This window comes from Bombus bifarius, unplaced genomic scaffold, assembly GCF_011952205.1.
Source record: "Bombus bifarius isolate JDL3187 unplaced genomic scaffold, Bbif_JDL3187 scf7180000007966, whole genome shotgun sequence".
NCBI classification, from domain to species: domain Eukaryota; kingdom Metazoa; phylum Arthropoda; class Insecta; order Hymenoptera; family Apidae; genus Bombus; species Bombus bifarius.
This window is the reverse complement of record NW_022884352.1, coordinates 22,399-47,485: the sequence shown is the minus strand read 5'-3', so window position 1 is coordinate 47,485 and position 25,087 is coordinate 22,399. Positions and strand designations below refer to the sequence as shown.

The 25,087-nt window shown below is 34.1% G+C and overlaps 5 protein-coding genes across 24 annotated transcripts in view; 2 read left to right on the top strand and 3 right to left on the bottom strand.

The window, feature by feature from the left end:
* Positions 1–119: 119 nt before the first annotated feature.
* On the bottom strand, positions 120–3,322 carry LOC117204794 (elongation factor G, mitochondrial). The gene is made up of 9 exons (XM_033442541.1): positions 3,130–3,322; positions 2,884–3,042; positions 2,320–2,818; positions 1,956–2,214; positions 1,706–1,877; positions 1,348–1,638; positions 1,047–1,250; positions 671–982; positions 120–599 (listed from the first exon to the last, which is right to left on the bottom strand). The coding sequence occupies exons 1-9, from the start codon at positions 3,199–3,201 to the stop codon at positions 330–332; spliced, it is 2,238 nt and encodes a 745-aa protein (XP_033298432.1). The 5' UTR covers positions 3,202–3,322; the 3' UTR covers positions 120–329.
* A 231-nt stretch (positions 3,323–3,553) lies between these two features.
* On the bottom strand, positions 3,554–8,869 carry LOC117204771 (bone morphogenetic protein receptor type-2). 2 transcript variants are annotated; one of them, XM_033442510.1, is made up of 11 exons: positions 8,678–8,869; positions 7,839–8,132; positions 7,646–7,748; positions 7,373–7,570; positions 7,060–7,296; positions 6,826–6,981; positions 6,562–6,744; positions 6,321–6,490; positions 5,847–6,243; positions 5,546–5,713; positions 3,554–5,463 (listed from the first exon to the last, which is right to left on the bottom strand). In XM_033442510.1, exons 2-11 carry the CDS (start codon positions 8,016–8,018, stop codon positions 4,436–4,438), a joined length of 2,820 nt encoding a protein of 939 aa, XP_033298401.1. In that variant the 5' UTR covers positions 8,019–8,132; positions 8,678–8,869; the 3' UTR covers positions 3,554–4,435. The 2 variants fall into 2 exon arrangements, with proteins under 2 accessions (XP_033298401.1, XP_033298390.1); XM_033442499.1 differs by having other exon boundaries at positions 3,994–5,463; positions 5,546–5,767; positions 8,678–8,868.
* A 419-nt stretch (positions 8,870–9,288) lies between these two features.
* Positions 9,289–14,237, top strand: LOC117204803 (PC4 and SFRS1-interacting protein). 2 transcript variants are annotated; one of them, XM_033442563.1, is made up of 12 exons: positions 9,289–9,572; positions 9,880–9,950; positions 10,093–10,250; positions 10,320–10,465; positions 10,735–10,939; positions 11,014–11,106; positions 11,196–11,529; positions 11,594–11,768; positions 11,845–11,898; positions 11,990–12,055; positions 12,227–12,359; positions 12,568–14,237. In XM_033442563.1, the coding sequence occupies exons 1-12, from the start codon at positions 9,492–9,494 to the stop codon at positions 12,696–12,698; spliced, it is 1,647 nt and encodes a 548-aa protein (XP_033298454.1). In that variant the 5' UTR covers positions 9,289–9,491; the 3' UTR covers positions 12,699–14,237. The 2 variants fall into 2 exon arrangements, with proteins under 2 accessions (XP_033298454.1, XP_033298445.1); XM_033442554.1 differs by having other exon boundaries at positions 11,181–11,529.
* Positions 14,238–14,683: 446 nt separating this feature from the next.
* LOC117217109 (putative gustatory receptor 28a) lies at positions 14,684–16,353 on the top strand (the record flags this gene model as incomplete). Its single annotated transcript, XM_033464428.1, is given in 4 exon segments — positions 14,684–14,879; positions 14,882–15,684; positions 15,757–15,825; positions 15,893–16,353. Coding segments are annotated over 4 exon segments (1,203 nt in total), but the record flags the coding sequence as incomplete, so codon positions are not given.
* LOC117204704 (sodium bicarbonate cotransporter 3) overlaps positions 16,085–25,087 on the bottom strand; it is a 27,301-nt gene continuing 18,298 nt past the window's right edge. For 12 of the 18 annotated variants that reach the window (XM_033442387.1, XM_033442485.1, XM_033442395.1 and 9 more), the window contains 12 exons: positions 24,458–24,664; positions 23,966–24,378; positions 23,734–23,899; positions 23,189–23,347; positions 22,913–23,062; positions 22,540–22,815; positions 22,071–22,460; positions 21,879–21,986; positions 21,675–21,809; positions 19,653–19,831; positions 19,465–19,579; positions 18,615–18,753 (listed from right to left, as the gene is read on the bottom strand). In XM_033442387.1, coding sequence (XP_033298278.1) covers positions 18,676–18,753; positions 19,465–19,579; positions 19,653–19,831; positions 21,675–21,809; positions 21,879–21,986; positions 22,071–22,460; positions 22,540–22,815; positions 22,913–23,062; positions 23,189–23,347; positions 23,734–23,899; positions 23,966–24,378; positions 24,458–24,664 — 2,376 coding nt within the window. In that variant the 3' untranslated portion in view covers positions 18,615–18,675. Of the gene's footprint in view, positions 16,221–16,369; positions 18,754–19,339; positions 19,580–19,652; positions 19,832–21,674; positions 21,810–21,878; positions 21,987–22,070; positions 22,461–22,539; positions 22,816–22,912; positions 23,063–23,188; positions 23,348–23,733; positions 23,900–23,965; positions 24,379–24,457; positions 24,665–25,087 lie in introns of those variants that run through there. The other 6 variants (XM_033442493.1, XM_033442343.1, XM_033442377.1 and 3 more) reach the window with 5 other exon arrangements.

Genomic DNA, 25,087 nt, shown 5'->3' with positions numbered 1-25,087 from the left:
TAAATACGAAGTGTACAAAGTGTGCAAAAAGTGAGAAAATGAAATATTTGGGACCCAACATAAGCAATGACCTGAAAATTAGTGTTCAATGTACTTACTGTTGAAAGAAACAGGCAAAATGAAACAAGTGTTCAGGTATATTTTGATATTTTCTAATAAAATCATTTTAATTCTAAAATTTTTCAAGATTGTTTAAGCATAATTCCTTACATTCCAATTAAATATACATTCATTCATTCATTTTGTTATACATACGTCAACGTATGTTACATGTCTTATATAAACAATCGAAAATGATTCCTAATATGATGAAATTAGACTATTTGTGACTAATTTTGTTTTCGTTGCGTTTCTGGAATTAAATTATTTGCTATTTGATATTCTCTTATTAGTCGTTCTTCCACTTCTTGTAGACAAGGTGTGTATCTTGCATATTCCATGGTAAACTCTCCTTTTCCTTGAGTATTAGATCGTAATTCCCCAATATATCCAAACATATCATTTAATGGAACTTCTGCTTTTAATACAGACCATCCCTCATTGTTGTCCGTATTAATCAGGATACCATGCCGTTTAATTATTTGTGCCATAACCGTTCCCTTCAAACATAACAAAGTTTAAGTTAACATAAAATATAATTTATTATCCCGTAACAAAGGTGTATTTTTACCTGATATTCTATAGGAACCGTTATTTCCACCGACATAATTGGTTCTAAAACTTGCCATGATCCGTTGAAATATGAATCTTTTATTGCACCTTGTCCAGCAAGGAAAAATGCAAGTTCGGAAGAATCCACGCAATGATGCATACCATCTATTAGCCGAAATTTAACACCCGCTACTTTATGACCTGTGAGAAATCCCTTTTCACACATAGTTCTAAATCCTCTTTCTACACCCGGAATAAATTGTTTTGGAACATTTGTCCCAATCGTTTCATCACAAAATAAAAGTTCGGTATTTTTTTCTGGCGGTAGTGGCTAGGAAAATATTATTACAATGCAAATTATCGTATGATATGATTCAGATAAATGAAATTGTTACCTCTAATACACCAATTACTCGAGCGTATTGACCAGCTCCTCCTGATTGCTTTTTATGAAGATAATCGAATTCGACGGGCGCACGTAATGTCTCACGAAACGAAACTTTTGGCTTTCCAAGTATAACAGGACAGTTAAATTCACGTTCGAGTCTTTGAGAATAGATTTCTAGATGTAACTCGCCCATTCCAGAAACCAAAGATTCCTACGACATAGTGTACATTTTAGATTCCCTGAATTCATTTGTAGCAGAATTCTTATGTCTATTTTGTAAATGTATTGCGTAATTTTTAATATTTTACCTTGTTGTCTGGATCATAGTGATACCTTAAAGTAGGATCTTCTTTTGTGAAGCGTGACATGCCTTTTGCAAAATTTTCTCTATCTTTTGAATTTTTTACTTGAATAGACATAGATACCACAGGCTCAGGTACATAAATAGATTCCATTGACAATTGCAGATCAGGATCATTAACAAATGTATCACCTGACGCACAATCTATTCCGAATAAAGCAAAAATGTCACCTGCATAAACTGTGGTCACATCTTCCATCTGATTTGCGTGAAGTCTTACTAACCTTTGAATTCGAACCTGAAAAATAGTATTTTTATACAAAAGTTTCACAATTTAAATACTGTCATACTACAAATGATCGAACTTTTTTTTTTGTTCTTGTATTATATAAAGTATCTCCTTTTTTTACCATCCCTTGGTAACAGCGAAAATAAGTTAATTGACCAAATTTACCAGCTTCCAATTTAAATGCTAATCCAATAAAAGGACGCTCATCACTCCTTTCTGAATTCAATAGAATTCGACTAGCTTCCTTTCTATAAGTGACAAATTAATTGTTCCATATCAAAAGAAAGCACTTTAAAAAGCGAAAACTAATATGTGAGAAAATTTACTCATGCTCAAATGCATAGTTTTCTACTTCTCCAGGATTCGGTAAATAGTCCACAACTGCATCTAGTAATGGTTGAACACCTCTATTTTTTAAAGCAGTCCCAACCAGTACTGGCACAAAAGTTCTTCGTATACAACTTCTTCTGATAGCATCTGTTATGTCTTTTTCAAGTATTTGCATTTCGTTTAAATACATTTCTCCAAGTTTTTCATCAACATTGCTCAAGTGTTCAATTAACTCTTGTCTTTTATCTCGTACCTCTGTAGATATGAAATATATGTTTAGTTGATTTAATTAGAATAAATAATGTTCTTATCTGCATTAAAATATCAGTAAATGGGATACCTATGTTTATATAAATATACCTGTTCTCATGTCTGATGGAATTTCATCTTCTTTTATAACTTCACCAAAGTCTCCTTCAAAGTATAAAGCTTTTTGATGAATTAAATCTACTACTCCTCTATTTTTGCTTTCTAAACCAATAGGTAATTGCAGAAATGCAGCATTGAGATTTAATTTTCCTCTTAACTGTTCCAATGTTCTTTTATGATTAGCACCTAATCTGTCCAATTTATTAATAAATGCTAGACGAGGTACATTATACCTTCTCATTTGACGATCTACAGTTATAGTTTGCGATTGGACACCACCTACAGCGCATAATACTAATATAGCTCCATCTAGAACACGTAAAGCTCGTTCTACTTCCACTGTAAAATCCACATGACCAGGGGTATCGATAATATTAATATTATGATCTTTCCACAAAGTATAAGTTGCAGCAGATTGAATTGTAATTCCCCTCTGTCTCTCTAATTCCATACTGTCCATTGTCGCTCCAACATTGTCTTTACCTCTCACCTATTAAAAATATTTTATGCACTTAGATAGGAAAAAGGTCAAGATTAAAATCACTTGTAATTTACCTCATGCATTTTAGCTATTCTTCCAGTATAAAATAGTATACGTTCAGTCAAGGTGGTTTTTCCAGAATCAATGTGTGCTGAAATACCAATATTTCGAATTTTTTCCAAGGGTTTATGTTCTGCATATTTTGCAAATGAGGACAAACACTGCAAACTATTCTACTTAATAGAAAATAAAAGAGATTAATTATATAAATAATTTTGAAATGTTGTCTAACCTATTTTATATAAGATTGGACTTGTTACCTTTAAAATATGAGAACGAGAACGCAATGATTTTAAATTCATGTCGTACCTTAGAACTGTTATAATAGACATGATAACTAGTTACTTTTCACACTTTAATAAATAAGAATAGTTTAGGAAAATGCGAAAAGTAGTAATAAATGTCTGTTGGAAAGTTAAATACTTAACATCCGAATATAGTCGAACATAACCGAACAAGTTTGAGAGAACCATGTTTTTATCACTTATTAAAATCACTATAAGCATATAATGTGAAATTAAATAAGAAATGAATCTAGGGAAAATCTTTTTTATTATCTTTCGTAAAATTATATATTCCATTTTTTCTTCACATTGCCATTGGAGTACAATTTATCTTAATATAAATAGTGCACACACACTATAAACGTATGATTGTAATTTTATTAAAAGAAAACATAACAAGCTTGTTTAATTCATATATTAAAATGTTTATATGCTACAAATATTTACATTGAGCTTACGGAAAGTACGAATTTTGTGCTTAGACAATTGTAATTTCCATTTGAATGTAAAGTACATTTTTACATTGCTTTTATTTTATGTAATTATATGTTGTAATGCGCACTTTTATGTATTAACTATAATCTTCCTTTTGTGAAAAACATAAAGGTGTTTAAGGAAAAAAACACGTTGTGCATTAGAATTTATAACATTTTTTCTAATCCTCAGAAATATATGTCATTCAACTTTAAAGATTATATGGATAAGATTTAAATTTAGAAAAAAAGTTCTATATTAAGAACAATTGTCTTATATTGTATATTTTTATAAACAATTGACACCGATTTTCTTGGAATAATTGTGTATAATTCATAAAAATTATAAACATTTAAGATAGCTATGTGCTGACAATGGGGATTATAATGTACACTCACTATGTGTATCAAAATACATTTCTAATGAACTTTTTGCTGCTACTTTGAATGTATGGAACATTAATATTAACATTGATATAAGATTTATGAATAGATATTTGTTATGCAAGAAAAAGATCCTTTAAGCACAAAATATACTTATAAGGACTAAGTAATTAATGTAAATTATTCAATAGCTCCTTTAATGTCTTAATATTATTCGAGTATATTTTGTTGTCTTTTTTTTATTTGTTTTTCCTCCTTTTCTTTAATATTTGAATTTTCATAATGCATTTCCATTAAGAGTATAAAATTTGACTTATCATTACGTATATTTTTCTGTACATACACATATTGAAGCTGAAGTTATAATACAGCCCTGTTTATGCTTATTTCTAAAATCTTTACAAATATATTAGTACTATATTAGATTAAAAGCAAGTAACATTTTTGGTACTAAATTTAGTCGACGAATGTTTGTCATCGTTGTCGCCAAGATCCATGCCAAATGGTACTGAATTCCAAATAGCTTTATCACTTCGGTCGTCTTCCTCGCTTAAAATATTGCACATCATACGATCATCATAAAGAGAAAATCTAGCACTTGATTGTCCACGACCACGTATTTTTCTTACAGAAGGCGGCAAATCTCCCGGCGTTTTTATTCTCATATGAGGATCCTTTAATACGTTTACATTAGATCCCACGTTAAAAACTTCGTTGAATTTATCGATGCTTTCCTGTCTACTGATATTTTCACTTTTTTTATTTCTTAGATTTACGAGGGGCAAGGTAGATGGTCGGGTGTTTGTATTATCATTATCAAATTTCTGTTTACCAATTTGTATAGCATTCTTATCATTCTTATCTAGCGTAGGGCTAAAAGTAGGTGTTTTTGTAATAATACCATTTACATATTTCCCTGCTGGAGATATCGTTACATTAGTCTCTACAGTTTTGATCTGTACGTTCTGTTTTGACAATAAGTTAGATTTAGAATCCTCTCGATCTATTTGATACTTATTATATGGATACATCTTTTTATTAACAAGTAGTTTTTTAAAATTTGACCATCCAAACAACTTTTTTCTGGGGCTATCTTGCGGACAAATTTCATGTACATTTGTCTGTTTTCTTTTACCATATGATGATGCACCATCATCCGAAATAACATTTTGAACATATGGTATAGGTGTAGCTGGTCTTAGCTGGGTTAATTGCGTCGTGTGTTGACTCAAATAATCATGGGAAACAAGTCCTTGTGCTTCTGATACAATTCTGTACTGATCATTACACGCATGTTTCATAGATTTATCAACGAGTACATTACCATTGCACCCTAAATCTTCAAGTGAATCTGACTGTAACATTAAATTTCGTTCCATACAAGGGTTTCGCCCTTGATAAGGTTGAAGTGTTTGAGTATGATTATATATTGCTACTTCATTTGAATTTTTAACTAAAATATAATAAAGTTCTGTATATAATATCGGATTCAATAAATTCTTAAATCTACAGTGCAATAGTAATAAAATACTTACAGCTATGCTCATGGACAATGCTTTCAGAAGGCGATAATGTTACCAAATTTTCAACAATGCCACCTTCGTTACTCGAACTGTCTTGTACTGTGTGCGATGCAAGTTGAGTGACATGAACATTATCATGATACGAAGATTCGCTATAAAGGCTGTTTGTGGTTGAAGGCACTAGAGTACAATGAGAGTTTACCATTGGACTTCCATCGGTGAAATGCATTGTTACTGAAGATTTACCAATCATTTCTTTCTTATTTTATTTATTTTTTTGTACATATGTATATTATAATATAACAAAATTTACCTCGATGAGATTGTAATTCCGAAAGACGCTCTTCTATACATAAAGCAGTTAATCGAGCTTCTGCGTCTGCATCCCAACAATCTTCCATTGTTTCCTTAATTAAACGTACTCCGGGCCTGTCCACTAAATTACCCTCCAATAAAGGTCTTGCTTTATTACGAGAAACTAGAACTTGCATTTGTTCAAATGTTGGATGTAGACCAATTTCTTTCTCATATGGTTGTCTATAAGGAGGTATTTCTGATCCTAATACATAAATATCTGAGCATCTTGAAACTAATTCCCATAAGACTAAACCCATTGCATAAACATCTATTTGTTTTAAAGAGCTTTCACAATCTCTTAAATTTACAGCCCCTTCTAATATTTCTGGCGCCATATATCTCAAAGTACCGACCTAATTTACAAATTAGAGGTGTAATTATAAATTATTTAAATTGTTTTATATTTTTTATGCTTAAGTTATCGTCTTACATCGTTGATTGATTTTATCTCAGCATGTTGTGCTTCTCCATTTGAATAGTATTTAGAACCAGAAATTTGAACTGCTAATCCTAAATCGCATATACAACAAGTACCATCGGCTTTGATCAATATATTTCTCGAATTAATGTCTCTGTGTGCAATGCACGGTTTAAATTTATCTGTAAATTTCATTATTTTTTAAAGAATATTCTTCATTATATTCTAAAACATCCTGTTTCTTTTGACTTACCACTTTTATGTATATCAGTGTGTAAGTAAGCAAGTCCTTTCACCATAGAAAGACCCATTTTGCAAAATGTGGCCCAATCAATTGTATGCGTTCTTAAAAAATCTGTTAAAGTACCACCTGGTGCAAAGCTAAGTACTAAAAGATATTCAACACTACCTTCCATACTGATTCTTTCATCAACACCTAAATAAAAATTAAGTATAGTTTTCAATGTTATGTTTAAATAAGTAATACAATATCATTTAAGAATAAAATATTATCAACCATAATAACTTAGAAGAGATGGGTGTTCCATAAAAGGAAGACAATAAGTATCTCTCTCATTTTGGAAATAATTACGATAATGGGAAGGAAATATTTTTACAGCAACATCTTGATCTCCCATGCTGCCTTGCCATACCGATCCATAGCGTCCTTGTCCTGAAATTATACATTGTATAACAGACAAAAATATTTATTTTTATCGTAAATTAATGGTTTAATTAACAAAGAACATACCTACAATTGTTGTAAGTTTCAAATGATCTACTGTATAAGTACCAGTTCTTAGTGCCGTGCTATCCATAAACTGATCTGTATAGGAAAGTGGTTTTCCCAATCTTGCTATCATATTACTATGATATACACGATATACCATTATAGCCACAATATATATTACTAATAATATGCATAGTAGAACACTTGTTATGATAACAATCCATTTCCCAGAATCTGATTGTTCCAAATATTCAGTTGCTACAAGATTTCGTAAAAGACATTATAATGAAACTATAAATTAATATAGAACATTCTTTGTATCATTGAAATTTACTTGGTTGATTATCTTCTGCAGGAATAGAACTATGTGCATTATTTTCAGAGTATAAGATATTAGTACTATTGATATTAAGATTACAATAATCTCCATGACAGCAACAAAATTTTGTATTATTCAGTGCTTTAGTAGAACGTTGAAGGGCAATGCATTCTGTTGTTTCACATTTTTGTTCACCAGACTGTTTCCAACAACCTAAATCGTTAAACATAAAAAGATATAATAATCATACATTGTACATTATTGAATGAAAAAACACTTCATCCATACCTTGAGATAAAATGATAATTTTGGTTCCATTTACAGTCTTTTCTTCTTGCCACAATGCATGGCAAAAATTAGTACATTTTTCAAAATTAATATTATCATCCTTCTATAAAAATTTTAACTCAATTTATTTACTAACCAAATTATTTATAAGAATAATAATACAATATAAAATGCAATATATTTCAGAACTTACTCCAGTATGAATTACATTACTGTCATTGAGTAAATCTTCAGGTACACTGGGTGTATTTTGTTTTAAGAGAAAATTTTCATTATTTTTTTTTCTGCTGGCACATATTCTAATGGCACTGATGGGTACTGAGTTTATCCCATATAACAGCACGATCAATGTAATTGATACAATGGCTTTCATTGTGCCTTAGCAGGCCTCTTGAACTTGAACACTTCAAAGGAAGCGTTGCTTCTCAAGAACTGACATCTTTGATTACAACATCATATATTGCTGCCATGTGCATAATGTATTCATCTGTTTGTTATATACGATGCAAATATATTTATTGTAATAGACATATTATGAGAATTTTGTACATATAAAGTAGAAAATATAAAGAGTTATTTTAATAAAAAAGAATTACTGGATTTATTAAAAAATTGCTTCAATATTTCGAATCTATATAATTTATATACATGCTAATAAGTAGGAGAAAAGAGATGCATATGTGAAATATTAATATACTACATATTTCTATTCTGTAGGAAAAAGAAGTTTATTAGTAGAGTAAATATTAGTGATTGCTACAAATTATGGTATCCATGTGTGAATTAGGTCTTTATATAAAAAATAATTACAGCAGTGAGAAAGTACAATAGGAAAAAGAAGTAATCGCGAAAATATAGTTCTATATAATAATACAAGAAACGTTAAATTTTTCGCACAATTGCATATGCTGTGCATGTAGATCTGTATAAAAAGAATCGTAATACATGCTGTAAAAAAAATGAAGAATTACAAAATGAAAAAGAAAAATTTCGCAGAATGCATTACAAGCAAATTAAAAGAAATATACTTACATTTTAAGGAATAGATTTTTTAAGTATTTTAGTTGAGAATTTTGGAAAAATATATTTGATACCAACAAAAACATTGCACATATCCGCGAAGTCGTATTAAATTTTTTTTACAATGAATCTTGAATCAACATTAATACATTTGACAGACAACCCGTATCCATTAAATTGTATTTCATTTATGTGTTCGCAAAGGCAACGTAAAACATCAGATCTGTAATGTAGACTGTAGGTAATATGCGACTGACACTTACTATTTGCACTGATGATATTATATGTCACGTAAAATCTTTGTCTAAATTGATTTATAAAACTGCATTTAAAATTTGTCCTTTATTGATGTTAGATATAAAAAAATATTTCTTCGTTTAGAAATTCAGTAATCAATAAATATAGAACACTTCACAAGGAATATGGAAAAAGGTATTTTTGTAATCTTCTTATGTATAAAATCAATTATCTTTCTTCATATGCTAAATGATTTAAAAAAGCAATATAATGAATTTTTAAGGGAGAAATAATTTATTTGTGTACCATCGATACTGTCGAGGGCAACCAATGAGAGATTCAACTTTACTTTAGGAGTTTTCAATCTACATTGTCCAGCTTCGTTAGTATTCGTAACTAGAGACTCGTGAATTGGCGCGCAGCGTCTTATTCTGCGTGTTTTCTATATTATATTGTGCAAATGGTGGCTTTAGCGATGTTTTGTTCAATGTTTCTTAAAAATTAATCAGTCTTATTGTACGTCGTGTATAGTAGGAACAGAGATAATATTTGCTGTTTAACATTCAACTTGGAAAAGTTTGCGGACAACATGGTGAAGCTCAATAAGAAATTTTTCGCGGGTGACAAAGTTTTTGCTAAAGTTCGAGGTTATCCACCGTGGCCAGCAAAAGTAAGTTCAGCTATACAGTTTACAATTACTTTTTAATAATCTTGTTGAAATTCGTAATGACAAGGACTTATATCATGAATACTAGTGATAATAATATTTTTAACCTGAAACTCATTATCGTTTGGATATTGTTGCGTATTGAGACATAATATTGATATCAATACATTACTCTCAAATTATGTTGTGAAAGAAATTATTTAGTCGTATATAGTCTTCTTTGAAATACATATGTAAATATATCTTACAATTTTTTTGTTAGAAAGAACATATTATAACATGGTATTATCATTAATCACCATTTTTTTAGGTTGAAAAAGTTATTGATGCCAATTCAAAAAATACAAAGTATAGTGTTTATTTTTATGGTACAGGAGAAACGTAAGTAGCAATTTTTATAATGTCTTATTGTATTTAATAATGTAAAGTATATATATATATGTATATAAAATTATACAAATATAATATATAACTATATATAAGATTTAAAAAAGCATTAAGATTTTTAAATACTTAATTTTAGAGCTGTATGCAAAGTAGATGAGTTGTATACCTATTTAGAGAATAAAGCAAGATTTGGTAAACCAATTAGAAGAAAGTTTTTTCATGAAGGTTTATTGCAATTAGAACAAGAACTTAAAAATGAGAAAAATAAAGCATCGGACCTTGCTGATCTTAAAGGTAAATATAGTATTATATGATATGCAACTTAAATATATATAAGATATTAATTTTTATCCATAACTGAAGAAGTTGGAATTGTCGAAGGAGCAGGAAAAGAAGGTGATACAAATTTACCAACAGTTAGTGCCGCAGATAGTGATATGGAAACAGGACTTGTTATTGATGAGGAGGAGAAAAAGAAATCCATGAAAAGGAAGTCCGTTTCAGCTGCTGTAATATATTTTTGTATTTAATTATTTATATACCTAATCTTGCATATGATATTTTATTCGGAGTTTTTACTCATTATTACAATATTGTATAAGAAAACAATTATTGAATTGAGTACTCCAATAATAATTTAGGAACTGCCGACAAGTATTTATTAAGGCTGAATAGTTTGTGCGATTTTTCCTTACATTTATATACAATTTTTATTCTAAGAATAAAATTCGCAGTATTGCATTATGTTATATAGTATAAACAAATTCTGAAAAATTAGGATGCACCTGAGGTTAAAAAGAGACGTGGGAAAGCAAAGTCTTTATCTGCATCTACAAGTGATTCAGTGAAACAAGAAGCATTGGATTCTCAAGGAGAGGAATCACCAAAAGAAGTTGTAAGCCGCAGCGGTAGGAAAATTAAGCCCAAACGGTTTGCTGACTTTTCAAGTTCAGAAGAGACAGATGCTACAACAGATAAAAGTGGTACATATCAATACCTTTGTTTAGACATAGCGTTTTGTTACAATTTTTGTTAATAAGTATTTTACACGTTGTAGATCATGGAAGAGGTCGTACTAAAGTTAAAACTGAAGATTCTAACGACCAAGTAACACCTAGTGCAGTGAATAAAAAAAGAGCTACTGTGGAAAGTAAGTATAGAGAAATCACATATATGGTTAATATTAAATTATTGACATTTAAACGTTATATATTTTATACACAGAAAAAAATAATTTAGGTGAAGCACCTATATTAGAAGGTACTGTGATTTCTGGTACCGCATCGTCGGATGCCCCGGGACGACTTCTATTGGCATTAACATTTGCTGGCGAATATGTAGGAATCAAATTAGACATGGATAAGCCAAAATCTTTTGAAAGTGATAAGGCTCAAAAACAATGGGACTGGTCTACTGCTAGAAATGCCATGAAATTAAAAGCACAATTGGAAAGCGGCGAAATTTTACCAGAACAAGTGAAAGATTGTTTGGATTTCAATGTACATGTTCCAGATGAAGAAAAGCGATTATTAGCAAAAGATGGAGCACTTCATCGTAAAACAAATAAACTGAGGTAGTAAAAGTAATATGAATTTGACAAAATTTGTAGACCTTTAATATGGATGTATTAATTTCAGATGGCTTCGTATAGAAGCACAACTTCTACAGTTGGATGCTCAAATTAAATCCAATCTCGGATTAGATCGAGCATATCCGGATAAGTGTTTGCAGGCAATGGATGATATGTTATCTCTTTCAATTGATCCCTTGATGTTGAAAAAACATCCACATATTGTGGGAACTGTTAAAAGGGTAAAAAAAATACCAGTTATCATTCTAGTGTTAATTAATTCACTGTAATCCTAATTGAACTACTGACAATTTTCAGTTGAGACGATATATTGGCAATTTAGCCGATTGGAAATTAAGCGACGAAGAGGAGGTATTATACTTTTTCCTTTTGGTTTTTGAAGAATAAAATACAATCTTTAGTATATGATCTTTCTATATTTTTTCTAAAAATTTATTTGTAGGGTGTTTTCAAACAAAAGGCAGAACAAATTAGACAAAAGTCTGAACATATATACAACAAGTTTAAGGTAATCATATTTAGCCAGATGCGTGTGTAATTTATACACGACTTTTACATGCATAAAATATCTGTCATATGATTATGTTTGAGATTTATGTTAAAATCTATTTGTTTCTTTTTTGTATATTTTCAATATGTAAATATAATTATATCTTATCTTTCACTAAACGATATACAGGCTATGTTTACCATACCCGAAGGGCAATCGTTTTGGCAATCATTTTCCGACCAAGTGGTTCATTTTAAAGAATTAACAAAGGATATGTCTGAAGAAAAAGTATTTTCTCTAATGTCTGATCCTGCTTGTCCAGGTAAATATATAAATTCGTAATTATGTCTAACATATTGATTACTGCGTCAGTTTCGATTATTAAATAAGTTAGTTATTTGATATGTAAAAATTCTATTAATATATTCACACAACAGCGCAGTAATCAGTATGTTAAGTTAATGTAGAAAATAAAGTTGTTTGTTAAAAGAGGGCTTGCATTTTTATGAATGCAAAAATAAAATTTATAGATTCAGTCATATCAGGAGATTTACCTGCTGATGAGAGCGGTAGTCAACCAGATACAGATGCATCTGTTGAAGTTAAATCGGAAGAAGTGCCTACATGGAATGAAATTACAAAAGAGTCGGAGGCCAAGTAACATAGTGACATTTTGTATCTGACAATGTGAAAATTATAATTAATTTTTTTTTGTACCAATTTAGTGCACTACACGACATGATTGTCTTAAAGTTGAAAAAGAATTCACTCTTTTCCGCTAGAATAGCACTTTCGGATAAATTTTGACCATATTTTATTTAATGGGTCTTCTTTAGTAAATTTGTTATCATAACTCATGTCCCTGGCAATAACTATAATCAGAAAGCCCACTATAGTGATGAACACTCTCGAATCTTTTAAAAATGTTAAGAAGATTGTTTAATTATAAAGCATTTTAGAGTAGACATAATTATTTACTCTATCTGATGAAACATTTCTTTAATAATTACAATTCCGTTTTCGTCGTTAAGTAATACCAAAAAAGAAAAAAATATTTCTGAAGGTAATACTATCTTCATTCTTTAACGTTTCGCTAATGTTGTGCTAATGTTGTCTATTTACGTAACATCAAATACCAATGTATATATAAAAGAAGGAAAAAATGGAAATTGCAATACTCCTCTATATGCAAAAATCAGAGACGTAATATGTTGTAGAGATTTACAATTGATTGCATGATTTATTAGTTTCAAACCAAAATTTCAATAACACTTATTAAAATTAATGCTTCACATTTTTAATTGCGTTTTCATGGCACTTTAAAGGCATAATTTGAACAATCATTTGAATAAAATGAAGATGCACGTTATTTCACTTATACAAATTGTTGGTGTATATGAGTTAAACATTTCCTAAAAATTCAAATGTGTTCACAAAGCTGCTACTATTACTGAATTGTACAAATTAAAAAAATAGTAATTTTTAAATTTCTGGAGAAAAAGACTTCTAGGCAATTTGAAGCGGGTGAATATTCATTTTGAGTAAAATTTTGCAGAGTAAAAGTTCTTTGAACTAATGTAGCTTATTGTTACAATTGCTTAATGTTACAATGAAAATTATAAATTACACTTTTATACAAGCTGAAGATAGAAAAAAATAGATATATTTATTTGCATTCAGTACTTTTTATAATTCAAGACACAATAATAGTTTAATCTCGTTCATTGTTTCATTGTAATGATATTATATCTAAATTAAGCACAGTATCTATCTTAATAACATAAATGTACTTTTGTAAACATTTGTCGAAAAAGAATGCTGTAAAGGTGATATTGTTAATAAAAACAAATTGGTGTATTCTTTTTTGTCGAATGATGAAGAAACCATTCTTACTTTTGTTCATTTATTTTTTATGTACACTTTATTTATTCTTACGTTAATTCGGAGAAATGCCTTTGAAGTGTATTGAAAACGAAAAAGGTAAATGAATATTTTCTGTTCAAAGTTTTACCCTATATGTTCAGTTAGTTAATATGTTCTTTTTTAATAAGTATGTTAAGGTTTATTGCGTATCCTTTGAAAAAGTAAACGGATAAGTATGTTGCATAATTAAGGAAATATCATAGTTACTAAAGAGATAAATATTTCTTTCAAATGTCAAGAAGCAAATATTTTGAATAAAAAACTTACTGTAGATTTGTATGGCTCTTCTAGAGCTTTTATAAATTTTTTCATATGATTTCTATCATCGTAATCTTTATATTTATAAGTGTTAGAAATTTGTTCAATTAGTATCGATCGTGTACGCAGTACTAGTAATAAATAGCATATCAAGTTTATTGCATGCAAAGTAATCGCATGTACTTGCGATACAATTTAATATTTAATGTTGTTTTTCATACAGAGCTATGAAACCAGACGGTAATCGTAAAATCGTTGCACTTACGTTTTATGTCACTAGAAATGGAACAATTATTTTTTGGAAAAAATGAAAGTGTTGGAACACAGAAATAATGAATTTAAAATAAAGTGATATTTAGTTGTTGCATACACAAAAGAAGAAGATAAAGTGTGTTGTCTACAAATTCCATGTTTGTTTACGAATAAGTGAAAATGTATATTGTTGAGAGTATTTAAAATTCATTTTTCGAGCATAAAAGGATGCCAAACAAACCCTTTTAGCCGCAAAATAGGTATCGAGTGACTCTGTTATTTTTACCTTTCTTCAAATTCGTCGGACTTGCAACGATTTCTTTGAAAAACCGAAGGGCTTTGAAGAAAAACTGCTCGGAAAACCTCGTATTTTTTACTGACTCTAAACTTGGAGTATTTTATAATTTATTTTCAGCTGTCTAATAATCGCATCGAATTTCATATTCCTACCAACCATATACAATGCAGAATATGCGTTCACGACAATTGTAACACGAATCATTGAAATTTCTCAAGCGGTGCTGGGTAGCTTTGCAATTTTTTCGATTTTACTCTATTATTGTATAAATGAATCAACTTTTCTAAAAATTGGAAATTATTTGATCCATCTTGAGGGTGCTTTATGCCGGTTAAAACAACCACTGAATTGGAAACACATCTCTTACGTCTTGTCCTTTGTGTATTTGTTTAATTTCAGTTTATTTGTTTCTGTTTTTGTTACCGATATCATATCCTTTAACAGTTCTGTTTCATCCTTCGGATCTATTTTGCCTGCAATTCTTGTGAGTTTTTGTTTTATTCAATATTTTTTCACGCTTAGTTTGACGAATGCAATTTCTATAAACATAAATTGCGCTATACAAGATTTTTATCGATCTAAGTTTGGTGATATTACACTTAACACTTTATTTGAGACTCGACATGTGTTTGTTAGCTATTCAAAGATTCATCTCGTTGTTCGAATTCGAGACGTTCACGGTCAGCTTTGTGACATTACCAATGAAATTTCACGATTTTATTCTTTGCCCATCCTGATTACACTCTCTCTTATATTCTACATATTATTGTACAACGTTTACTACCTTTTTGAACCAATCACGGTTCGGAATATAGGCGTGGATTATGTGATTATAGTAAATACCTTGCTCTGGATAATTTCTATGCTGTATCTTCTTGGTTTATTAACTTTCAAAGCGGCCAAAGTTACAAACGAGGTAGGAATTTGAATTTCCTCCCTTAAAAATGAATGTTCTAGGTTCTAGATAATTTTGTAAACTCTTTTGCAGATCGAAAAAGCTGAGAATCTCGTACACGCGTTGTTGAATTGCACGATTGACCGACAAATAAAAGTCGAGGTAAATGATAATTATACAATGTGATCGAGTCAATATTTCCGTTGTCTAACATTACATTATCTTCTAGCTCGAACAATTTTCACTTCAGCTGTTGCATCGGGAAATAAAGTTTGCAGCGAACCAATATTTCACATTAAACAATACGCTTTTTCAATCGATGAGCAAAGAATACTTAATTGATTTAATTTCTGCTAGAATATAGTAAGTAGTCACCTGTTTTGATATTTGTTTCTTGTGATTAGATATCGAGTACAGTGACTACGTGTATGGTAATTCTGATTCAATTTCAAGTGGCGACTTCGGTTGCAGATGCTTATCCCTGCAATTGCACGCAATGATCATCGTAAGAATAACGTCATTTCGAACGTCGGATACTGTTTCTCGTCGTTGAAAACCTAGAAATAATAGAAAAGGGAGGATGCTTAGGAAATTGATGTAGGACGTGAATAAGAGCTCACTTCTGCATTTTATGATCGAAGCTTACAAGCATTGGGTAAACATGTAAAATGAAAATAAATCGAGAAAAAATGAGTTTTGTGGGTAATCAATATTGTATTTGTTTCTTTTTCTTTTATCATCAGGATTTATCAGCAATTCCGTTAAGGAGGACTAATAATACATCGATTGCATGCATGGCAGCGAATTATATGATTGCAACTGATTATATACATTGTTGCTCGCAATGAGTTTCCTCGTTTCCTTTGTTCGTATATATACACACATTTATGACCACCGAAGCAAGTGTCCAAAGTGTGTATATTCTTTATACGAACTGCAGTTAATCATTAAGGAAGTTATTTGTTACGTACACTTTTATTCATGATGAAAATTGAATGATGTTCGATGCGATGTTATGCGAGGATAAACAACTCCGCGTATATACGCTGAACTTATTGCTCGTAACAAAATTCTATTTCAGTACCTAAAATAAATTTCTACGCTTTCAACTTCGGTATCCATTTTTATCATTAACGGTATTCCGTTGCAAATAGATACGTTGGATAGGAAACTAGGTCTTCTAAACACGGCGCGGCACACTCTCGTGATATCTTTGTAAAAAGTTGCAGCAAATGTGTTCGCGATTTTTAAAAAATATGTAAATTGAAAATATAGCGGAATACCGTATCACGCGCATTCACTGCTCTGTTATTATAATTTGTTACGCGAACCTTCTAAAGCAGAATTTCGTTTACGTCGCGTAAGATTTACAAAATTATTGAAATCACTGTTCTTTCACTAGGAAGTACTTACACATCATCCATAAAATGTTCAAAATTCTAATCACAACCATTTAAAATACTATAATGACGATCGTAGCCCGTTAGCTTATGGCAAACATGTGTCTGAAACGGGATCGAGAACGCTCGCATGCGCTTCTATAATTTCTTTCCCATTGCGAGCGGATTTCTTTCTTAAATTTATACAAACACACGTAACATCAAGACGAACGGCTGCTTCGTATCGTACTTTGCTGTATGTATAATACATATATCGATAGAGATGTTCCAATATATGTTGTATATACAGGTGGAGGCCTATTAATGCCTCTTACCTCTCTTTATTATTAATCTATAGTGCTACTATCTCATCTTCTCACTAAATACGAAGACCTAATCTCATTTATCGACGAACTTATCACGCAGTTCTCGAGCGGACTTGCAAATCCTCGGAGGTTTATTCCAACGTGTAATAATCTGATAACGTGTCGCTTGAAAAATATCGTATGAAATTATTCTCTTCTAATATTCTCGCACCAATCGGTTCGTTTCCGTGTCTGTGTCGGTTGAAAACCGGCGAGGAAGGAGAAATAACAGCTTATTCGTGTAACGATCCGCGCAATGTTCTGAAAGACTGCAGTACGTTAAAAATCTCATTATTCCTTTTTTCGAACGAAAAGGACATCCTTCAAGGGACGGCGTTACGCATGGAAATTCAGTCGTGCTAAAATTTCGATAAAAAACATGGAAAACTCTTCTCTAATATCCTTGCGTACGAATTTTTTCTTCCACGCAATCGAATTTTCCTATTCTCAGCGTAAAAAAAGATGCTGTACATTTACCGTATAACGAATATATTGTCGCTGTTGGCCGGTATCTGACGTGTATTGGAAACTCGAACAATTTTAATAAAATCCAATCGTGCTAAAGGAATGTTGTTAATGTTGCATGAGCGTTGGTGAAGAATGAGTCTCGTCACTGGGGGTAATACCGACCTTTTCGGCGCTTTCTCTACGATCGACGACGCGTATCGGTCAAGCTCCTCTGCGAGACATCCCTCGAAGGAAACGTCGATATATCCAAAGGGGTTTTCTTGGCGTACTTTCTATGGGCACAAACTACTTAATCCATATAATCGCTAGATTACAAGTATACGTTATTGCGCACTGACAAGAATAGATTCGAGATCCAGCGATGACAATTCACGCGTCGATTTATCAACAGATCCAATCTTAAATCTAGATCGCTCTACTTTAAGTTTCAATGATGTGTGCGTTTCTTTTTTCTTCCTTTTTTACGAATAAAAGGTTCACGACAGCTACATCTAGGTATCCGTCAATGGCGTTTGTTAATTGTACTCGTCCAAGCTACAACGCGATGAAATTAGATAATCTCGCGTGCAATTCCATTTCCTATAAAATATTGTCCTTGTAATAACTTTTCTCGACTGTTCCTCACCACTATGATCGCGTTTACCATGATTGGACGATAACGCGTACGAGGAAAATCAAAACGTGCTTTGTACCGTTTAAATTGGAACTAAAGGAAAACAGAATCTTCGGAATCGTTCAAAGATCGAGTGATCGTTCAAAGATGATCGCGAGCGTTCGTTCCCAATGTAGCGTTGTTTTTGTTAGACAGAAGTCTCGGCCGAAGTAGTGCCGTTAATCGTTAACGGGCTGATGCTTTCCTTCGATCGTATCAAGTCTACCTGAAACGATTAAATCAAACATTCCGCATAATTTCGCGAAGCGCATTAACGAGAAGCCAATCGTTTCAAACAAGCATCTACGTACATAGAAATCTTTGAATGAGCCGCGATGACAATTATTCGCTCCGACGATCGAACTCAACCACTCGTTACGGTTGTAAAAACTATATGTCACGGTAATTACGTTATCGCAACGGATAATATCGCTCCGCAATTTCTCTTATCCATGGATGGATATGAAAAATTACACTCGACTATCGATAAATGCGTGCAAGTGATAGATCAAATATGAAAGTGCGAACAATAAAATTCAACACATGCAAAAATGAAATTTTGCTCGATTCTATCTTGATAATTGGACATATAGAAAGAAAATCAAGTCCACTGATATCTTTTCTGTTGCTTTCTATTTTGATACTTATTGGCGAACACTGCATGCTGCAACTTAACTATGCATCGGATACAATCGAGAATGGATGCGAAAGTAGGTCTTCTTCTCTATCAGAGTCGTCGTTGTTCCTAAGGACGGATCTATCTAAGACGACTCCGAGGGTTCCGTGCAGCCCCCTTTTATATTCTTACTCACAGTAGCGTACAGGGGGTATGTTGCATGCCGGTGTATTGGTGCTCTTGCTGTGTGACTTGCCATGTGATTTATCAGTTTGGTGATCGTGGTGGTAGTTAGAATTTAGAGTCATTTACGTTTGTCACCTTGATAGAGATTCCACTGTCATCTTCGTCCTCTTCGGTCATCGTAGTCAGCCTCGTAGTCTCGTCAGCCATCAACAGGTTTTCCTTCTTCGAGTGCTTCTTCTGCTTTCCCGCGCTAAATTCCAGCCAAGTTAACAACGTCGTTTTCACGTCGTTACTCTATCTACATCCTAATCGACTACACGTACTTGATAAGTTTCACTTGTTTCGTTTTCTCGTTGCTTTCGTTCACTTGTTGCCAAATCCCGGTTTTATTCACCTCTTCGCTGATATTGATGCTCGCCATTGGGATCTTCATAATGTTGCCGTTCGCTAACGAAATCTGTATGTTTCCCGACGGTCCGTATGCCATAGACTCGTTCTGTTCCTAAGGGACAAATCGTAAACTCAGCTTTGCGCTTGATTCTCGTTGGTCTCGGAAAAGAAAATAAACCAAGCCATGCATTGAACTCGGCAAAACTCTCGGCACTACCGTACTCCACAGACCTCGAAGAACGGTGGATTTGGGTATAAAAGGAAAGCGATATTTCGGTTAGCATCGTCCGAGCTGGAAAAGGAAAAAAAAAAAGACAGAAAATGAAACTTGCATTCGGCTGAGAACGAGCAGGTATCGCGTGGAAAAGTAGCCTTCGTGACTCGTGCAGAGCCGAATCACCTCAATTGTTTTGTTGCTTATTAATGATACCAGAATGACAGTATCGATAGAGCGAATCGCTGGAACGATGGACGGAGTCTATGCCATCGTTGCCGCGATCGCGATCGTGATCAAATTTGTTATATCGCAGTGCACGACGTCTGAAGTTCAGCGTAATAAAGGTGTGATCTTCAGCAGGAAGGTAGATACAAATGTAACAATTATTCTCGAGGCCGAGGAACTATGGACGTGCGCTTATGGTCACGTACCGATGACAGCCGCAGGATTCGACGACCACTGGTACCTTTATGTCTCTGGCATTCTTTCATTTCCACATCGACTTTCCCCTGATTGTCCGATTTTCTGAGAGAACTTTATCTTTTTACCTTTTCCTCTCCCTCTTTTTTCCCCACAAAAAAACGCGCGTGTCTCCTTAACTGCGTATTTAAGTTATGGTGTTTGGATCTTGTGCTTGGAAATAATATATATCTGATAAAAAGACGGATACTATACGCGAGAACAGCGAGGAAAGGTTTCTGTTCGATGCTGAAGGTCCATCTGATCTGATGTGTAGTCTGGTATCCTACACGTGTCGGGAACTTAGGATTGCATGCAAACGGGGCGTGTTTGACTCGTGTGCTATGTGTCAAACGTGTCGGTAAATGCTTCGTAAGGGAGAGTTAGGATTACATAGAGATTTGTGTGTGTTCTTAAACAATAATGTATTTTCATATGTTAAGGTAGGCAATCTGTGTTCGACGATACATCGAGCGGATACATGTGTGTCAAATGCTTGTCGAAACATTGGCATCGTTATAGTTTTGCGTGTGTTGTCACGAACTGGTAACGACGTTTCGTAAATTCAATTAAAAAAACAAAAAGAAGATTCGTCCGCGTTTTAATAAAATCTCGTAGGCCGACAAAAGGTAAGCAATGTTACTATTATCGTGTTTACGAATCTTTCGATCGTATACTTTTAGTAAATATGCAATTACCTACAAATCTATGTAATTCAACTACGATAACAAATTTATCTATGTTTTAAAACAGTCGTGTCCAAAATGCTAGATATTATTCGAAGAAACAACTATTACATGTAATTAATACTGGTCGGAGTATTTTGGCACGCATAGTTGTGCGAAAATTATTTTGGTCGAAAACGTTTACGAAACCACCGAATATATTTTTTGTTTTCTTCAATTTTGGTGCGAGCCATTCTCGTTGTTCAGGCACGTTGTTTAATGGCAAATTATTATTATTATTATTATTATTATTATTATTATTATTATTATTAATATTATTATTATTGCTTCGATCGGATAGATATTAACGAAAACAGCGATAAAACGACGTCGAGGAGGACCGTCTGTTAGAACACGTGCAGCAAAATTTAGACCACGTGCAAATGATCGTTCGTTAATATATCGCGCCGTTCGCTGCGTTTCCGGCAAAACACGGGTTCATCGTAATCGCCGACAGTTACCGTGACCACGGGGCAAATATTTGCCACGCGATCACTTTTTTTGTGCTATTTACGACCAATGATGATATTTAGTACTCGTCTCACGGTGCTAACCTCGCCGCTCTCCAGTTGTCGTAGATCTTCGGCGTGTTTCCTGCTTGGTTCCGGCATTACATCGTCCAAGATCTTTAACTCGCGTTGAGTGAACAACAAGTCTAAGGACTTTCGTATGCCAATCATCACCACCAACTGTATAAAATATCGTTTGTTTGAGAAACGATGTTATCTTAATTTATTATCATTTGATAAACGACTAACCATCAAAGGAAACAGAATGGAGGTGCTGCTGAAAGATTTGATGATCCACAAGCAGGCTAAACAAGTCAACTGTATCGTTGTAAACAGATGAACGCGTTTCAGTGGTACCTACGACAGTTTACGATTAGTGGATTATGAAAGATCTGATCGTTTCTGAGCAACGCACGAACCATTAGCTGTTAATTATTTTACCTGCCGAAGGAACATATAGTCAGGTTGGTATTTAACCGGCATCAGCATGATTAAAATTCTGTCGAAAAATTGAAGTCCCTTCAACGAAGCAACTCCCATGTAGAGGAAAACTCCAAACAGCACCGGCATCGGTATGTGTCTCAGCATTGGCGTGAGCAGAACCGAGCAGCCGATCATCAAAAAAATTAAAATGTGTGTAACACGCTGTTCGCGGACACCGAGGAACTGCGGTTTTTCACCTGGCGCGGCACATTCCGATTCCAGCTTCAACGAATTCACGTGATTGATCGAGAGCACCGTTGCCGCGACGAACCAGGGCAGTCCCATCACCGAGCAAATTTCTATCAGGATCGCAAGGACGAACAGATCCAAATGATAGCCGCATCCTTTCTAAACACCAACGATACACTTTATCGATGCCTTTCGGGCAACTTTTCGATCGCTTTTCAAACGAGGAATAGACACTTGCCTTTAATTTGTTCTCTTTCCTATTGACTATCACGGCCGTAATTTGTTGATCCATAAAAATCAGTATAGTGCCTAAGAGAGCTGGCAGACACGCGACGATGGCGCTCCACCATGGATTGCTTTGGAAAGGCCAGATCATCCATCCCCGACCGGCCAACGTCGGCTTGAATTCCTCCGGTACTTCGAGCTTGGGCGTTGGAATATTCACGAAATGGTCGAGCGTGCTCATCGAAAATATCGCGATGATCACCGCAAAATCACTGACCACCTGTCTGACCTGTATGGTACGCGCGACCAATGAGACTTTGATCGCTAGCTTTTACCGATTTTTACGCTGATTTTCACGCGGCTAACGACGATCGATGTAATACTACCTTTGATGGAAAGAAGAGAGCGTTCTTGAAATCTTTGAGCTCGACGGATAGCAAGAATGTGCCCATGAATAGTATAATTGACATGAGGAACACATCGGGTATGTAGTGCGGTAGGTTGCAACCATCGCCCACCAGCGTGCCGTTGTAACTCTGAAAGAAAGTTAACGACATTCTCATCAGTGATATAACGCTGTATCGAGTCAGCCTTAAGATCAAGGTGCCGCTGCAGTTTGTAATTTCGGCTAACGAGTAGTTCGACGCTGACGTTCAACTAACCTGGCATGTTTTTTGATCGAGCGCCGTCCAATTAATGTTGTCGTAGCTAGACGGTAGGCTGCCATTCGGCGGCTTGCACCAACACTCGTAGTTGAACGGTTCGTTCGCATGAGTATTTATAGGATACTTTTTGCCGATGGACAATACGTTTTCGATGGCCTGAAACGCGTGAATCTTTGGTCGATTTCCTCTCCGAATACTCTCGATTAAAAGCTGACGAATTAAATTAAAGCTTAAGAACGTTCGATTGTCGTTGCCACTCTCTAGTCAAGATCGAGGTCGATCGAACTTTCGGCTCACGGTTTCGAAGCCCGCTTAAAACGCTTCGATTAGACGCGTACACTGCGATTCGTGACCCAGATGTCGGCGATTTCGCTGATTGTGCGATTCGCGAAGCACACACAGTTACACCATATCCAATTAACCCGTATCGCAGCAGAAGGACACTGTTGCGCAATTAAGATTCACGTAGGTAACGAAAACGGATTCTTTGCGAGTGAAACTTACTTTTCCTGTTGTTCGAGATGAGAATATCGGTCACGTACCTTGTAAATGAAGATAAACGCGATCAGAGTGGCGAAGTTTTCCTCCGTGAACCGCGTGATGTAGCACACGAAAGCGCTAGCGTCGATGGCCACGAGGATTACCAGAATCAGTGTTATCCACGAGCCGATCCAGAAGCGGAATGACATGTAGTTCCAATCTGATTTCCTAGGAACGTAACGATATACTTTTACGTTATCCACGAAACCTCTTACGTCGTAAGAATCTACTCACTTGCAAAATTCGTAGACTATCGTCTCGAAGACTAAGACCGGGCCGGTGGAACCGAGAATGGTGAGAGGTTGACCAGAGAAAAATCCATATCCGATGCCGCAAACGAAACCGGAAACGAGCGACTCCATGGCGGCCATATTTTTGCCTGTGGCTTCGCTCAGCAAACCACCGAATGTAATTATAGGCGAGAGGCAGGCAAAATACAGGAAGATAAAAGAGGCTACGCATTGAAGAGCTAACGCGTCCTTGAAGTCGGAAAAATAAAACGGAACTTTTCTCTTTATGTCGTTTACCAAGCCACCGAAAAGCCTGCCAGTTCTCGAGAGACCGGATTCTTCCCTCAACTTTTGCTCGTCTGCTTCGTCGTCTAGGTCTTCCTTCGGTTTCTCTTCTTTTGGCCGCTTCCTTACATCCTGAGCAGATCGATCGATATGCTTGATTACGAAAATAGAAAATTCTCGATTTGCGAATGATTTCTCATGTATATTTTACCTGCGAAGGAATAGCAGCAGGCGGTTCTATTCTGATCGCAGGGTCCCATTCTCCTGGCGGTAGAACCGTAACAGCGTCTAAAAACTCGTCGATTCCTGCAAGTAGATGATTTCTGTTCTTGGCCTTGTACGCCACGTCGTGGAAGACCTCGTCGGACATCAGCGTAGCCATGGCACGGCCAATCTCGTGGAAACCTGTGATTCCACCCTACGATGCAAACAAAGTGTATGTTATGGTTAAAGGAAATTGTGAAAGTTCAGGATAGATAGAGAAGGAATGCCAGATATCAATAAACGAACTTATTACGCACGAAACAACTAAGAATCGAGAGAAAGAGGAAGTTGTCGGAAGTTCTCGTTCACGTGCGATGTGTTAAGAACAACGTTATGTGTTAAGAAAAGCTCGTGATACTCCGTCATTCGCGAATCATAACGACATTGCAGTCATTTAACGAACTTAGAACTCCTCCTATTCCTTCTTTTTTATCAAATAGGGGTGACATGTTCCATAAATATAGAGCACGATTATACATTCAACGCGGTATCTATTTAAATATGCACATTTCATACGTTGCGCAATTCTATTATATGGAATTGAAAGTAAACTTTACCATTGATAAAATGAAACTGA

Coding starts and splice junctions, on each gene's coding strand:
- LOC117204794 (XM_033442541.1), bottom strand. CDS start 3,201: ATGTCTATTATAACAGTTCTAAGGTACGACATGAATTTAAAATCATTG. Junction 2,819..2,883: donor GAATAGCTAAAATGCATGAG/GTAAATTACAAG, acceptor TATTTTTAATAG/GTGAGAGGTAAAGACAATGT. Junction 1,251..1,347: donor ACTATGATCCAGACAACAAG/GTAAAATATTAA, acceptor ACTATGTCGTAG/GAATCTTTGGTTTCTGGAAT.
- LOC117204771 (XM_033442499.1), bottom strand. CDS start 8,018: ATGAAAGCCATTGTATCAATTACATTGATCGTGCTGTTATATGGGATA. Junction 7,571..7,645: donor AATTATCATTTTATCTCAAG/GTATGGATGAAG, acceptor TTAACGATTTAG/GTTGTTGGAAACAGTCTGGT. Junction 6,491..6,561: donor CACTGATATACATAAAAGTG/GTAAGTCAAAAG, acceptor TGAAATTTACAG/ATAAATTTAAACCGTGCATT.
- LOC117204803 (XM_033442554.1), top strand. CDS start 9,492: ATGGTGAAGCTCAATAAGAAATTTTTCGCGGGTGACAAAGTTTTTGCT. Junction 11,769..11,844: donor TTGTGGGAACTGTTAAAAGG/GTAAAAAAAATA, acceptor GACAATTTTCAG/TTGAGACGATATATTGGCAA. Junction 12,056..12,226: donor ATATATACAACAAGTTTAAG/GTAATCATATTT, acceptor AACGATATACAG/GCTATGTTTACCATACCCGA.